Below are 15,648 nucleotides of genomic sequence, written 5' to 3'. Positions count from 1 at the left end.
TGGAGGATTCAGCAGGGGGGTCCAGCAGTGCTGCTGACTCTTGGCTGCTTTGTGAGGGACAGGAAACCAGAGCAGCACTGGAATAATGACCGTGGCATGTGCCAACCCAGCTGTGCCAGCCTCCCTCTGCCAGCCTGGCTGGCACTAGCCAGGACACAGGGACACACAGGCTTTATCCTGCCTGTGCAACGAGGGCAACCAAGCCAGGATCTATAGAAAGTTAAACCAAACAATGGCTCCTGTGAGCCCATGACAGCTCAATCTCTCCCGGGCTGACAGGCATAGAAAACCCACCCAGGTGTGCTCCAGCCTGGTGTGCATTCACATCCTCCCTTTGCCAAGCAACACGTCCCAAAGTGCCACCTCTGAGCACTGGCAAATGAAACGACAGCCACATTTCAGCCTCAAGGTATCAGAGCTGCAGTTTGTATTCAGCAGGAGAGGGGGCCAGGGGTGGGCTCTGAGCCCTCTACAGTTCTCCCTTTAGCCACTGCAAGGTTTGAAATACAAATTCAAGATGAGAGCAGAGTGTCCTCTCTTGAGGACTGAGATGCAGCTGTGCTGGGATGTTTGCCCATTGCTGGCTGGTATGAGAGGGGATTTTCTGTGAGCTTTACCTGCTGGTGAATTCTTGGAACACACAAATGTGAAAAACCCCTTCACTCTCCTGTGAAAATTTAAAAGTTTAATAGAGGACAATAGGAGACAAGGACCATAGAGCAAAGGGTGGTACAGGTGCCTCTTGGCACTTATCCAAAAGCATCCTGTTATCTTTTGGTATACTCCTTAAATACCTTTTCTCTTACATCAGCTTATTGCATATTCATAGACCCTTATGCATAGTAAACTTTTCCCCAAACTAGTTTACATGTTCCAAGAATTGTTTAGCACATCTCCTCCTTGGGATCCACCTTTTTAGAGCATGCACATTCCTTGGCTGTGGTTTTAGTCCTTTTTTATCACCTCCAGTTTTTGGGCCTCAGTCACTCTGAAGACAGTGAGTGTTGATAGCTGGCAGATCTGTAGCAGGGTCCTCATCCTGTGTTCATGGGGTGTTATCCCATCCAAGCAGGAATTTTAACACAAGCATGCTTATATCAGCTATTTCACTACTATGTCAAAGCTTAATTAACAACAGAAATAAAAACTATGTCTTTATAGCAAAGTTACTTTAACACCACACATATAGAATACTTTTTAATATTTGCAGAAAGACAACATTATAATATGTATCTATTACACAAATCTCACACAGGAAGGCGGAAAGTGTCAGAAGCCCTGTGCTGTCACTCTGTCCTAGCAGAGACTAATCCTGGGCCCCATAGGACTCTTTAAGGATTTCCAGTGCTTGGCAAACAGCTCTGCCACCTCTGACAGCTCCATTCCCTCTCTCTGCAGCTGTGTATCCACGACAATTACAGGAACAACCCCTTCCACAATTTCCGGCACTGCTTCTGCGTCACCCAGATGATGTACAGCATGATCTCGCTCTGCAGCCTCCAGGTACCACCCCCTCCATGGCACCACTCCATTTCCACCTCAAACCTGAGCCACTTCTCCTGCAAAACGAGACACCAGCCTGCTGGCAAGCTGTGGCCTTTGAGGAGGCTGTACTTGCTCAGTCCCCGGGTGTGGGAAGTGGATTTGTAGGGAATTTTCCAAGCCTGACAGAAGGCTCACACAGTGTGTGCATCCCTGTGCAAACCTGGAGACAAGAAATGCTGACTCAGGAATGCCATGGAATAGGACAGACATTGTTGGGAGAGAAATGGAACTAGAAATAAGTTTCAAAGGAAGGCCTCTGGATACCTTAGGGAAATAGAACTATGAAAGGTGTATTGTATTAAGACCCACAAAGAGTAATTTTTGATGATTAGCTTTAAGGCATTTACTGTATTAATTGCATTATTATTACATTATTATTAATTACAGTATTATTTATATATAGCATGGCAAAAACTGATAGGCCAAGAAACACAGTGTATTATAACTAAGAAATATCTGACTTCTCATTGTGATGGCATGAATTATAACATCTATTGTCTCACCCTTCATGTGAAACTGCAAATAGAATAAAAGTTTTTTAAACACCTCTCAGGTGTTTAATATCAGATCAGATCTCTAGATCAGAAAAAACTTAATCTGACACCTGGGCACACAAGGAGAGGTGTTGCATTTCCACCTCAGCCATCCCATGCCTGACCCCCAGCACCTGCACAGCTTTCTGAGGCTGTTGGGAGGTAACTTCAGCTCCTGGATGTCCGCACTTTGTACTGTGATGGAGTGAAACATTCAGGAATGACAGCCAAACCCCTGCTGAGTTATGGTCTGTGGGTTTGTTCTTTGTTTGGGACACAAAATATTCCCACAAGAGGTTTCCTCCAAATGTGTGCTTTTACCTGTGCTTGTCCTGTAGCCTGGCATGTGCAGGGCACACACTTCACCTTTATTTTGTCCAAAACTATAGGCATCAATTAATTTCATGTCTGGATAACCTGCATTCATATATTAGTTTAATTTCTTTACAAAACTGCTTTTTTAACTGTAAAACCCCCCTTTTTTCTCTATAGTTACATATATCAGTTACTGGCCTAAGTCTGTTTTCTTGCCAGTAGCAGAATGAAGAAAAATTTGCTTTAATGTAAGTCCGTGCTATTCAAAAGCTGTGGGAACACAACATTTAATTTTTCTTGCTCTTTTCATAACTTTATTTAATGCAGTATGCAGTGGCAACAGAGCCATCTTCCAGCCCTCCCTTTACCTAATCAGGGTGCTCAAATGCCTTGTAAGAGACTCTACTAATGTCTCAGTGCTTTTATATCATCTCTGCAGTAATAGCAAGTTTCAAGGAAATTGCCTCCTCTGAGCTGCTGTTATTTCATGCAACAAAGGCAAATCTGAGTCATTTTTACTGGAAGGGAAGGCAGATTTCTCTTTCTTGACTGAAGTAAATTCATCCAAGGAAAAATGCTTCATTTTGCTCAGATTTGCATTTCTCTGAAAAGCAAATGTGTCTGGTTTCTTTATTTCTTTTGATTTACAGGGACAGGGGAAGTAGAAACCATAATACTACATTCATGTTTTGTATTTTACAGGAGAAATTTTCCCAAATTGACATTTTGATTCTCATGACTGCAGCAGTGTGCCATGACTTGGACCATCCAGGCTATAACAATACGTGAGTCTGGTCTCTTTTTTTCTCTTCCCTTAGAATCTGTTGGGAAGGTAACCCTGGTTGGCATTTTTTGGTAGATCAGGTTTTCCTTCTCACAGCCTGACCTTTTCCCAAGGCCCTGCTGGTCACTCACATGGGCCAAAGCAGAGCTGAGGTCTGGGCTGGGGTTTGCCAGCTGTCCTTGGTTCTGTAAGGAAAATGGGTTTTTTTCAGATTTCTATTCAAACACTTTCCTCCCAAACTCCTGAGAAAACAAGGTGAAATAATTTACAGCTGGTAACAGAGCTATAAATTATTATAATGGAATAATTACACTAACATTCAAAGGGGGATTCAGCTTACACTTTATTTCATAATTATAAATCATGAAGTATACTTTACTCTGTTTATTTTCATGTGAGAAAATTATTGCTGTTGACCCACAGACACTTTTGTGTCCATGTGAAAGAGAGAGAATCTGATTTATTTGTAACCACTCATTAAATAAGGGCAGAGCCCAGTTCTGACTGGGATCAGTGAGAATCTCTGCATTTGCCATTAGTAGGGGTTAAATGAAACAGTTCAATTCTGGGTTTGTTCTACGTCAAAACAAAAAAAAACAGTTTAGATTTTTTTTAGAGGTAGAAAAAACATCAAAACAGTTTTTTATTTGTTCAAAATCAAAAAAACCAAAACCAGTTCCTTCTGGTTTTGTTCTACATAATTTTAAACTAGAAATGTGGCAAATTGTAAAGAAGGAATGAAAACCTTTTGGGTGAATATTCACCCACTGAGGGGAATCAACGCCTGAGATGATATTAAATATCTCTTTTCTGTGAAAATCTGATTCAATACCAACAACCAAAAAAACCCCAAAGCTGCAGCTAACTGAAAAAACATTGAAAAGAATGCAAGCAGGAGGAAGCAGCGTGGTTTGGAGCAGCTGGAGGGTGTCTGAGGAGCTTTTTGCTCACGGCTTTCCCTGCCCTCAGCTACCAGATCAACGCGCGGACGGAGCTGGCCGTGCGCTACAACGACATCTCGCCGCTGGAGAACCACCACTGCGCCGTGGCCTTCCAGATCATCTCCCAGCCTGAATTCAACATCTTCTCCAACGTGGACCAGGACCAGTTCAAGCAGATAAGACAGGTAGGAATGCTGCTCCTGCACGCGGTTATAAACGCGCACGGAATTCCCTGCTCCGCGATGGGAGTGGTTCATCCTCCCTGGAGGGCCAGGCTGAAAAAGCCCCTCACACTGGAAGGGTCCAAGAGAAATTCTTGGAAAATTTCCACAGCAGCACTCCCTGGAATGCGTTGAGGAATAATGAGTACATCCTGATTATTAAAGCCTATGACATTTTGGGGTAGATGTTTATACTGCTGGAGGAGCCAATTAGCTCTGACTGGGGAAGGTTTAAGCTCTCAGGGCAGAAGTTTGTGCTTTGCAGGAACACTGTATTCATTTTAAGAGGGGCTTAAAAAGGGGAAAATATTTGCAACAGCAGAGCACTTGTACTGTTGGAAGAGGCCCTAGTGCACTGGGAGTCATCACAGTTATCTCTGAGGCACTGAACAATGTTACAATTCCCATCAGGCCTCTAAGGGCCAAAATTCAGTCTTAATTTCCACATTACACCTTCCTTACACACCAAGTGAAGAAGCAGTATAAAGGCTGGTTGGAGTTCCTGATTCTGCCAGTGTGTGGGAAACTGGCACGGGCCCAAAATGGACTGTTCTGTATGAAAACCCACAACTTTAAATTAACCACATGTTTTCCCATCATAAGCTCTGCACAGAAGGAGGAAACAGCTCCTTGTCCACATCCAAGTGTTTCAAAGCTCTTAATCCAAAGAGGATGGGCACAGCTGGCATCCATATCATGATTTTTGTCTCAGGGCCACTAAGAGTCAGCAGCAAAACCCACAGTGCCTTCCAAGGAGGGGAAAGTGGATCTTGGCAGCCAGAGTGTGGCTTTTAACATCCTGTTGTACAGTTTGCTTTTCTACAATTAGTCAATGAGAAAGAAAAAACCTCAGTGTCTCTGGAATATCACATAAAACCATGATCCTCATGTACCACGAACTCTTTATAACCCTCTTCCCATTTCCTTGGCAGTTCCAAGTCAGAAATTTCCCCTTCCAGCATGAGCAATTCATTGCATCTGAGGCATTTTGTGTGCAAGACAGACCCTACTTGGCTTTGCAATAGCAGACCTTGTAAGGAATGTCAAGTTAATATGTGAACATGTTTTCTTTGCTAGGGGATAATTACGTTAATCCTGGCTACAGACATGGCGAGACATGCAGAAATACTGGATTCTTTCAAGGAAAAAATGGAAAACTTTGATTACACAAATGAAGAACACATGACCTGTGTAAGGAGGTTTTGTGGATTGTTATTTTTCTGTGCATGGAGTGAAAGCTTGTAGATTAACTTTTGTTTGTTGAAAAACTGAGATTCAATATATATTATAAAAAAATAATCCATCCTACACCAAAAAATAATTACAATTTGGAAGTGCTCTATATTAAGTAGATTTTTCCAACTTTTGAAATCCTGGAATCCCATCAGGAAAATAAAAAATTTTACTCTATTAGGCCACAAAATCTTATAATCCTTTACTGTGGGGCAAAAAAATTCTGTAAGAGTAAAACCCGTAGTCTTCTCTATTCCCCAGTGCAGTTGTGTTTGATTCCCAGGGAAATCTTTTCCCAGCTGCCTCTGAGTGCTCCACAAAAACCTTAATGGTCACTTGTGACTGAGTCTCTTCCTGCAGCAGATAAGTGCACATCCCACTGTGACACATGCCAGAGGGGCAAACCAAGGCAGAGAGGGGATAAGTGATTTACACAGAGCAGCTGAGAGAGGGAAAAAAGGATCCAGATCATTGAAGACCTCTGGTTAAATCCTGAAATTGTCCTTTCTGGTTGAAAGCATTGCCTCCCAGTGCATTGCAAGGACAGGGGTTGTGGAAAGGGGGAAAAGGGCTGGCTTTGGGAGTGCAGCATTGAAGTGTTATCCTCTTTCAGCTGAAGATGGTACTGATAAAATGCTGTGACATCTCCAATGAAGTCCGCCCGATGGAGGTAGCAGAGCCCTGGGTAGATTGCCTGCTGGAGGAGTATTTTATGCAGGTAAGAGTGAGGAAGAGACGCAATTGCACAATTTCACAATTTTCTGCTATTTCCAAATCCCACAGGTGCTTCACTGACAGCCCACTCTGGTTCTAGCTCTGAACTACCTGGTTTAGTGGAAGTTTCCCTGCCCATGGCAGGGGGTTGGAACTGGATGATCTTTAAGGTCCTTTCCAACCCAAACCATTCTATGATTCCATGGAAAGCTTCTTTTACAAAAAGTCAGAGAAGGATGCCAGCAAAAGATCCTGCTCAGCAAGCAAGTGGATGCAACTCATTTTCTCTTTTAATCATTAGTAAAGAATGAGATATAATTTCTGTTTGAATACCAGAAAATAATCACTCTCTGGAGAACAATGAGGAAATCACAGAACTATTCCATCTCTTTCAGAGCAGCAAGAGCCATTAGCAGCTTTCTGAATGCTCTGAAATATTTTACCTCACAAGTCCAGTGGGTTTGGAAAGACAGTCAGCAGCCCTGCAAGCCTGGAGTGTGAACACTTTGATGCTGGTGCTGAGCAGAAATAACTGAACAGAAATCTCTTTATTCAGATGTTGCTCTCCACAAAGCAGAGACATTGGCCTGAGGGAAGCACATCACTATTCTGTGCTATCTACAGACACCTCTGTGATCTGCATCTGAGGGCTGCTCATCTGCTTGGTGCATCGCTCTCCCCACAGCATGCTAGACAGGATTAATATTTGTTATCTCTGCCTTTGTTATCTCTGGGTTGTTCCTCTGGTTGTTCCAGAGTGACCGAGAAAAGTCCGAGGGGCTCCCGGTGGCGCCGTTCATGGACCGCGACAAAGTGACCAAACCCACGGCACAGATCGGATTCCTCAAGTTCGTCCTCATCCCCATGTTTGAAACAGTGACAAAGGTAAAGTCACCCAGGGCCAGAAACCAGAGAGGGGGACAGCAGAGCTGGCAGTGTTTGCCCCCACCTATTGTATTTGCGGGGTTCCCAGAGGAAGGAAGGAATGATGAATCTGACTCCGTATTCTTAGAAGGCTAATTTAGTATTTTATGATCTATATTATATTAATTAATATTATACTAAACTATACTAAAGAATACAGAAAGGATACTTACAGAAGGCTAAAAGATACTGATGAATCTTGTGGCTCTCTCTCCAGAGTCCAACACAGCTTGGCACTGATTGGCCAATGAGTCAAAACAATTCACATGAAACCAATAAAACAATCACTGGTTAGATAAACAATCTCCAACCACATTTCAAAGCAGCAAAACACAGGAGTAGCAAATGAGATAATATTGCTTTCCTTTTTCTCTGAGGCTTCTCAGCTTCCCAGGAGCAAAATCCTGGGTGAAGGGATTTTTCAGAAAATATGACTGTGACACCCATCAGGTGTTTAGTGTCCCAGGGAAATGGGGATGTACCTTCCACACCCCATTTTCAGCATGTACAGTTAAATAATGCAGCAAGTTGAGGAATGCAAAAGGAAATGCTGATAGTCTTTCTCTTGTTCCCACCCAGCTGTTCCCAGAAGTGGAGGAGGTGATGCTCCAGCCTCTGTGGGAATCCAGGGACCACTACGAGGGGTTAAAACAGATAGATGATGCTATGAAAGAGGTAAACTCCAATTATCTCCTTGATACAGCAAACATTATAATTGAATAAGCCAAAGATTATAATTAAGCAGCAGCTTAATTCTGAAACAGTGGGAATGCTTGTGGCATAATCATTATCCTGAGAAACACATTCATTACACCTGCCTGGAGAGAGGTGTGTGCCACAAACAGTAAAAACACGTCCTTGCAGAGTCTACCAGGAACCACACAAGTATGGGCACGGGACAGGAGCTGCTTGCAAGGCACAGACCCCAGGGATAACCCCTGAAGGGAGCACAGCTCTCCCTGGAGGGATCTGCCCTCCCTTGGGAAGGAGTTTGCCTGGGTTACACTGCAGCAAAATGTTCTGGGGTTGGGCAGTTCAAGGCTCTGCAGCGCCAGTGCATGAGTTTATTTTCTGGGAAGGAACTTCCAGTCACGTGTGTGTCATCGAGGATGGGCTTGGCATTTTATGAGGAATCACTCAGTCATGCAAAGCACCCAGGAGGATTAAACACACAACCAGTGAAGTCCTTTAATTGCCCATTGGGGACTTTAATGTACAGAGCATCTCTCATTTTCTAAGGCTCAGGGGAGGTGGGAATTCCAGGTAACCACATTTGCTGTCTCTCAGCAGCTCTGCATTGCCTCAGGAGCCTGGCAGGGCAGAGAGCAGCGCCCAGGGCAGCAGTCAGAGTGCTGGTCCAGCTCCCTGCAGCCTGTGACAGCTCCCTGCACTCCTTTCTTGCACACCTCTTCCAGTGCCTCTTTTCCCTGCCAAGATCCACAGCAAAACCTGCCCTAATGGCATCGCAGAATAAGGAGTTTCTGACGTTAAAAAAATCACCATGTGGGCAGGCTACTATCAGCCACTCCATCATTGAAAATAAGTTGGGAAGTGCCCTGGAGCACCAGTTGTGCTGGTATTGTTTGGTATGTGGGTAATGAAGGTTCCTCCACTTGATCATCCATGAGTGGAACAGTGGCTTTGCTGTAGCTCCCCTCTCCTCCCAAGTGCTTTGGAGAAAAAGCCCCTCTGCAGTTCAAGTACTGAGGCTTGTTGATCAAAGTGCACAGGCTCTGAGGGCACTAAATTTTAAAGGAGAACAAAGCCTTTTAGCATTTTTTGATTTAGACAGGAGCATTTGTCAAACAAGGGCAGTGCACAGGCTCTGAGGGCACTAAATTTTAAAGGAGAACAAAGCCTTTTAGGCATTTTTTCATTTAGACAGGACCATTTGTCAAACAAGGGCGAAAGAACTCAAATACGACTGCCAGACTTTCTGAGTTTTATTCATCTTTCAAGTTGAGCTGAGATTTTACTTCTGGTTTACAGAAGCTGTCAAAACAGCATTTTTATACAAACTGATGGAGCTTTAATTACAGTGTATTGGCACAAGAGGCCTTAAAAAATAGAAGCTGCTTGAATTCAGAAGTATTCTGAAACAAGAGAACTTAATTAATAATCTGAGAGCCTAGTACAATAGCTGATGAGAAAAACTAAAAACTGAGTTCTGTTTACCCAGGACATTCATCCAGAGCAGTTTGGATGAAACAATGCCTGTGATATTCCAAGCTGCTGCCTATTATTTCCCAGGAAATGTTGCACATGCCTTGTAGAGAGCTGAGCGTGGGACTCACAGCAGCACTGTGAGTGTGAGTCAGGGGGGATTAATCCTGCTCTGCTCTTCATTCCAGCTCCAGAAACAGAAAAGTGAAGGTTTGACCCCCGGCAGCACCGAAAAGTGAGAGGAAACAGCCTTTGAACAAATAAACTACGAGCTTTGAGGCTACTCTGCTTTGAGAAATGCTGTATTAGCCAAGCAGAGGTGGTGGCTATGTCAAAACCCAAGTGGGACCATGCAGGGAGAGATGGATCCACAGCCTGCAGCCTCCCCACAGAGCTGCTGCTGCCGTCGGACACCATGCGCTCCCCAGACTCTGGCATTCGCTCCACAGCCTCCTGGCAGGATTGCCCAGGTTCCTGAATTGTCACCACAGCCCTCCTGGCAGGATTGCCCAGGCTCCTGGACTCTCACCACAGCCCTCCCGGCAGGATTGCCCAGGGTCCTGAACTCTCACCACAGTCTCCTGGCAGGATTCCCCAGGCTCCAGCATTCCAGCCACAGCCTCCTGGCAGGATAGCCCAGGTTCCTGAATTGTCACCACAGCCCTCCCGGCAGGATTGCCCAGGGTCCTGAACTCTCACCACAGTCTCCTGGCAGGATTCCCCAAGCTCCAGCATTCCCACAACAGCCTCCCAGCAGGATTCTTCTCCCTGTGCACAGCTCCACCCTTCAGCAGATCTGCCTTTCTGGCGACCCAGCTGCCTGCAGTCTGTAGAGACAAATCAGAGTTTAGCTAAGGAGCCTTTTTTGGGACATGGTCTGTTTTAGTCAAGATACTCTCTATATGTGTACAGCAGTTGCTAATTGCAGCATAGCTCACCAGATGCTTACACACTGACAAGGGTCCAGGCATACATTTTTATTTGCCTGGTAGGCCCTAGTGACACATTTCTGCTCATTATTCTCTGAATTTTATAATGTTCACAGTACATGCAGAAGCCCAGCACAGTGGATGCAATTTTCTTTTTTTTTTTTTTTTCCTACACTAGAAGAAATCAGAAGAAACCTTAGTGAGTTTGCAGGGTCGCTTTGTGGCCTGGTACAGCTGGACACCATGGGATCCTTCAGCATGAGCAAAGAAGGGAGCACAAAGCTGAAAAAACCACGGTGCAAACACATTTTTAAATTTTCTGATGCAAAAAAAAAAAAAAAAAAAAAAAAGGCCAACAAGAGACACCTTCAAAGATGTACAGATTTTTTTTTTTAACTTTTAAACCAATCTGCTAAATAATATATTCTTCTACAGAAATGGCTGTTATTGTTTCATTTTGTGTATGTTCACATGAGAACAGTCCATGTTCCTAAAGACCAAGAATGAATACAAGGGAAGGGGCTGTACAGGAGAGGAGAGAGATGGTTTTCCTTGGAGGAGAAGCCTTAGAATTATTCCTGTGGTACAGCATGGAAAGCTTCAATTCCATTGATGGTTTAGTGATGGTTGGGAGCCAAGCTCTGCCCAGGTGTTGGAACAGTGAGAACAGACAGTGCTGGGATTGATTCCTGTGTACACCCTCACCAAAGGGAAGGCTGGAATAAATCCCCCACAAGAATCAAGCCACAGCCATGCTGCTCACCTGGTTTCTCCCAGCTGGGAAAGGTTGTCCTTGCTGGGGGTTTCAGGCCTCCCAGGTGTGGCTGCTGGGAGCAGGGATTCCTCGCACCCAGAGCTGGCATCTCCCACAGTGGCAGTCACAGGCATGGACACTGCTCAGGTTCCCCCTGGCTCCCCAGCCCTGTAAATCCCAAAGCAGCAGCTGGTTTGTCAGAGGGATGAGCAGAAAGGGGACAATCTTTCCCCCCATGGCCCAGGAAACGCTTGAGGCAGCTCAGCCTCTCTCCAGGTCTCGGGTACCAGCCCTGAACAGCAAATCCTGCCTCCTGCTCTGGAAATTCAGATTGTTCTCCTGTTGTTTCTGCGCGTTAATCCTGAGTTTAACTCTCGTTTCTCCCCCAGTGCCATTTCCTGTGTTTGGTCTCTTTCATTGGCATACAAACTGTGTTATTTCAGTTACTCTCCAATCTCTCAGGGAGATCCCAAAACTTCCATCCCTCTACTCTGTTCCTACCTGGAAGTTTCCAGAGACCCAGGACAGACTCACAGCCAGTTCTGTCTGCTGGTGCCTCCTCCTTTAAACAGCCTTTTGTGTGTGGTTTTGGGCTTTCTGCTGCAAACTGGAAAGGGCTCTGATCCCTGGATTTGAACAGATCCCAAGGGAAATGGAAAGATCCAAGCCCAGGGTCAGCTCCAGCTCACACAGACATCTTCATGAATGGATGAACTACACCCTAGTTTTGATTAACCTCAAACTTCTGATGCTTGAAGGTCAAATCTGAATTGTGCAGTTTGTGCCCTTTTTCTTTCCTAAATCTTATAATCCAAAGTACGTTCCCAGATTGTTCCTCTGTGGAATTCTTCACCACTTTTGCACAAGTAAATGGAATTTACCATCTCCATTCGGGCGGATTTCCGTCCCAAATCAGCTCCCAGAGCAGATGAGCTGTGCAGGAGCCATGAACAATGGCTCAGGCCTTGCCAGCTCTGCACTGAGCTACTCACACCAGATGAGAAAACCTGCTGTACAAACTTCACTGCCCCCTCCTCCTACTAAAACTGCCCAAGAGTTAGATCCTCATAGGAAGTTTTGTTTCAGATGGAAGGGTTTTCTCTGACCACAAACCCAAATCCAGCAGTTATTTATCCATGTGCTTAGCTCCCCCCAGCCTAGCCATGGACCCTGGCACAAAGGAGCCTCAGGCTTCTTGGCTTTCTCTGACTGAAGGATTTTTGGGAATTGATGGCTTGTTTTGGCCTCCACCATTTTTAGGAGCAACGAAAAAAACTGTTTACTGCAGAGAGATGAACAAAAGACGTTGATGAAATCCTGCTGAATATTTTGGAGCTGCATCAGAAACGTGGAAAAAGGGAATGCAACCCATCCTCAGGGCTGCAGTAGTGACTGTGCTGATGCTGTAATGTGCTGTGAGGGTTATTGAAAGAACAGGCAACACCCAGGCTGCTTTCACAGGCAGCTGTAAAATTAAAAAAAAAACCCCATGCAGTCATAACCAGCTGATGGTATAAATGGAAATACCCAGTATTTTTTTTTAATCTCATTTGTCTTTGTAATATTAGATTTCTATGAGACAGTCCTCCCAAGATATGTTTAACCAAGGGAAATGCACAGCATTCTCTCATAATTCTAGTTTCTTATGCTTTTCCCACAATATTTAACATTGTGATTCATATGCTAATTAAAGGATTTGAGAATCCCAGGCAATCAGCCCATTAAAATGTCACACATTTTCAAGGTGACATTTTAAAACCAGACTTAGCATGAGAATGAAGTTTTTTGAGGCAGGGAGACAGATGTCTGAGTGTGATTTAATCTTTTCTCCCCCGATTCCAATGACTAAGAGTGGGTATTGTGTCTCAGTGTTGTTTCTGTTTACAGTAGGTGTCTTACAGAGAATTTTCTATGACCTGTTGCAGCTTTCAGCATCATGACAGTGCCAGGTGCACCCCAGCCTTGCATTGCTGTCCTAGACTTGTGATCAAAGCTGAACATGAAATGGGTTATAACAATTCCACACCACTTAGCCTGGGAAACTAATGATGAGCTCTGGGATTTTACTTCTTCTTTTCTTTTTATTTAAAGATGTGAGGTCCCACAGCCCATTACTCTGTGTTTTAGTATGGTTTGATAACCAGATCAAACTAAGGCTGCATGTCTTGGGAGGGAAACAGCTTTTTTTAAATGTGAGTGCCCCCACAGCAGCCAATTTACAAGGGAAATTTAGTGTCTGTTAATACAGGAGTCATGTAATACCACAGGAGTATTTGCACATGGAAATGGTTCATCTCAGAGCTGCCTCTGAGCAGCAACAACAGCATCTGCCCCATGGGGGAGTTTGAGCCTGTCAGGAGAAGCACTGCCATGCACTGTCCAATTTTCCCATTTTGAACAGCAGTTTTTTGCTGCAAACACTCTGCTTTTATTCTCCTGTCATACTGTAAAAATTTCTGTGAGAGAGCAAACAGAGTGGGCAAATCACCTACCCCACTAACACAAAATCTCCTCTCTTTGTCTGTTTCCCATCTCCTTGGCTTACCTGTGGCTGTAAAACAAAGGATCAAGCCTGCCAGGGATGAGGAGCACTCAACCCCCAGCCCACAGGAAGAGTTTATAGGAAAGGAGCCTCATGCAGGGCCATCCAGCTGCTGCTCTGACTCCCAGCTCAAAGAAATTACTGTCCAAGAGGCTGTTCTGGGGCCTCCTGAGCCCCCTTCTGTATGCACCACCCTCTTCCACACAGCACCCTTGTCAAGAGGATTGTTTAGTACCAGAAAAATGCAGCAAAATCTTCCTGAAGTGTGTTTAAAATGGAAGAGCTTGGATGCTCCTTTTCTAGGCAAGATGGGAGAGCAGCAGGTGATCTCTCCTTTCTCTCAGAGCACTCCAGGGCAGTGCCTAGGCAGAGATGTAGTTTGGACTCTGAAGAAATGGGGCATTGGAGGTCTGTGTGTAAATGCTGTGATAGCACAGAACAACAGTAAGTCATAATAATAAATTTAATAATCTGTCACTGGCTTCAAATCCCTTCTGGAGTGAGTGAGCAAGCCAGGGCTTCCCTCTCCTCTCAAACAGGGAGAGCCACATTTGTAAAGCACCTTGTGGTTTTTTGGATGCAAAAACCAACAGTACCGCTTATAAAAAAATAAAAACTTCTGGCCAAACCCACTTTTTGGATGTCCTGATAAAGGAAGGAGCTGTAACCAACAGGTCAGACATGGTGGTGTAGCAAATCTGGCTCTTGGCTAGTGAGAAGTCAAACTCACACACACAAAAAAAGCTTTCTGGCTATTTTGGCAGGTAGTCAGGAATCACAGGTGTACTCAGGCACAAGCACACACATAAAGCAGCTATCTGTAGACAATTTTGTAATGCCACTCTTGGCTCTGTTGCAAGACAAACTTAGAACCAGGAGGGTTTGGAAAGTGCAAACCGGGGTTGTCACAGCCAACGTTTGCTGTAAAGTCTCTGAGGAAAAATCTGTTTTCCAAACTGTGTGGAAGCACAGTTACAGCCTGGCTGGCAGACCCAGCAGATCCTCTGCCCTAAAGCTCCAAACTGACAGGGACTTGGAGCAGCTCTGTCATTTTATACAAAAAAAAAACCCCAAAAAAACCAAAAAAACCAAAAAGCTTGTTCTCAGCCCACTGATGGTGCTCTGGGCTCAGGACAGCTGGGACACATTCCAGGCTGGAAAATGGCATGAGAAAATCAACAGAAAACCACATAAATCCTCCTCAAATTTGTGTGCCCAAGCCATGCCTTCTGGATTGCCCAGCTAGCAGCTGCCCTGGGTAAGCCCTGGAAGCCAATTTGTCCCTCAGCCCTGCTGCTACCCTTTCAGGGCTGGCCAAAATTACAGCTTGTTATTCAGGGCATTGGCAAAACATGCCTTAAGCACCAACAGGCTTGGGGCACTAACCACCTCTCTAGGAAGGTGGAAAGATTTCCTTTTTGATGAGCTAATTCCCCACCAAAAAACCCCAAAAGCCCAAAAACCAGTTCGAACTTGAAAGCTGGAAATTTCATTTTCTTTACTGAGCAAGCCCCAGCTAAATGAAATGAGCATTCAGAGCAGTGCTTATGTGTTTGAGTTATTATTTCTCTTCAAAAAAAAAAAAATTCATTTCAGGCAGAGTTATATTGCTCACACTGGGAATTTGGTGTTCCCCCAGTGGCAGCTGCCCTCCCACCACTCCCCAGTGCTGCCCAGGGCAGCTGGACCCACTGGTGCCTCCAGGACTGGCTGCAGGGAGGTGATTTCTTATCATAGGAAGAGCTGAAAAAATATGTTCCTAAATGTTATGGGGTCGCAGGTTGAAAAGATATATTCCTAAGTGTTATGGGGTCACAGGTCTAAACCACCATGTCCTGACAGTTCGCTGGGGTGGCGTGTGTGTCATAAAGGACAATTTCTTTTCTTCTTCATTTTTCTCTCCCTCACCCAAGACTTTGATCCTCCTCCTCCTCCTCCTCCTCCTCCTCTTGCCTGCTGTGTGTGTTGCCAAGGGTAAATCTCCAGGGCAGTGACTCTTCCCAGCTCCTTTGCCTGCAGAGGACACATCACCCATTTTAGGGTTGCTGAG

The 15,648-nt window shown here is 44.8% G+C and overlaps 1 protein-coding gene across 2 annotated transcripts in view; it reads left to right on the top strand.

The window, feature by feature from the left end:
- The window catches only part of PDE9A (phosphodiesterase 9A), a 51,394-nt gene extending 41,422 nt beyond the window's left edge, over positions 1-9,972 (top strand). For both annotated transcript variants that reach the window (XM_041399813.1, XM_041399812.1), the window contains 8 exons: positions 1,399-1,503; positions 3,096-3,178; positions 4,147-4,303; positions 5,417-5,530; positions 6,186-6,290; positions 7,043-7,171; positions 7,790-7,885; positions 9,562-9,972. In XM_041399813.1, the coding sequence (XP_041255747.1) occupies positions 1,399-1,503; positions 3,096-3,178; positions 4,147-4,303; positions 5,417-5,530; positions 6,186-6,290; positions 7,043-7,171; positions 7,790-7,885; positions 9,562-9,612 (840 nt within the window). In that variant the 3' untranslated portion in view covers positions 9,613-9,972. The remainder of the gene's footprint in view (positions 1-1,398; positions 1,504-3,095; positions 3,179-4,146; positions 4,304-5,416; positions 5,531-6,185; positions 6,291-7,042; positions 7,172-7,789; positions 7,886-9,561) is intronic.
- The last annotated feature ends 5,676 nt before the right edge of the window (positions 9,973-15,648 follow it).

Source organism: Onychostruthus taczanowskii, unplaced genomic scaffold, assembly GCF_017590055.1.
Source record: "Onychostruthus taczanowskii isolate IOZ18803 unplaced genomic scaffold, ASM1759005v1 scaffold17, whole genome shotgun sequence".
Classification (NCBI taxonomy): Eukaryota; Metazoa; Chordata; class Aves; order Passeriformes; family Passeridae; genus Onychostruthus; species Onychostruthus taczanowskii.
This window is presented reverse-complemented; position numbering and strand designations above follow the sequence as displayed.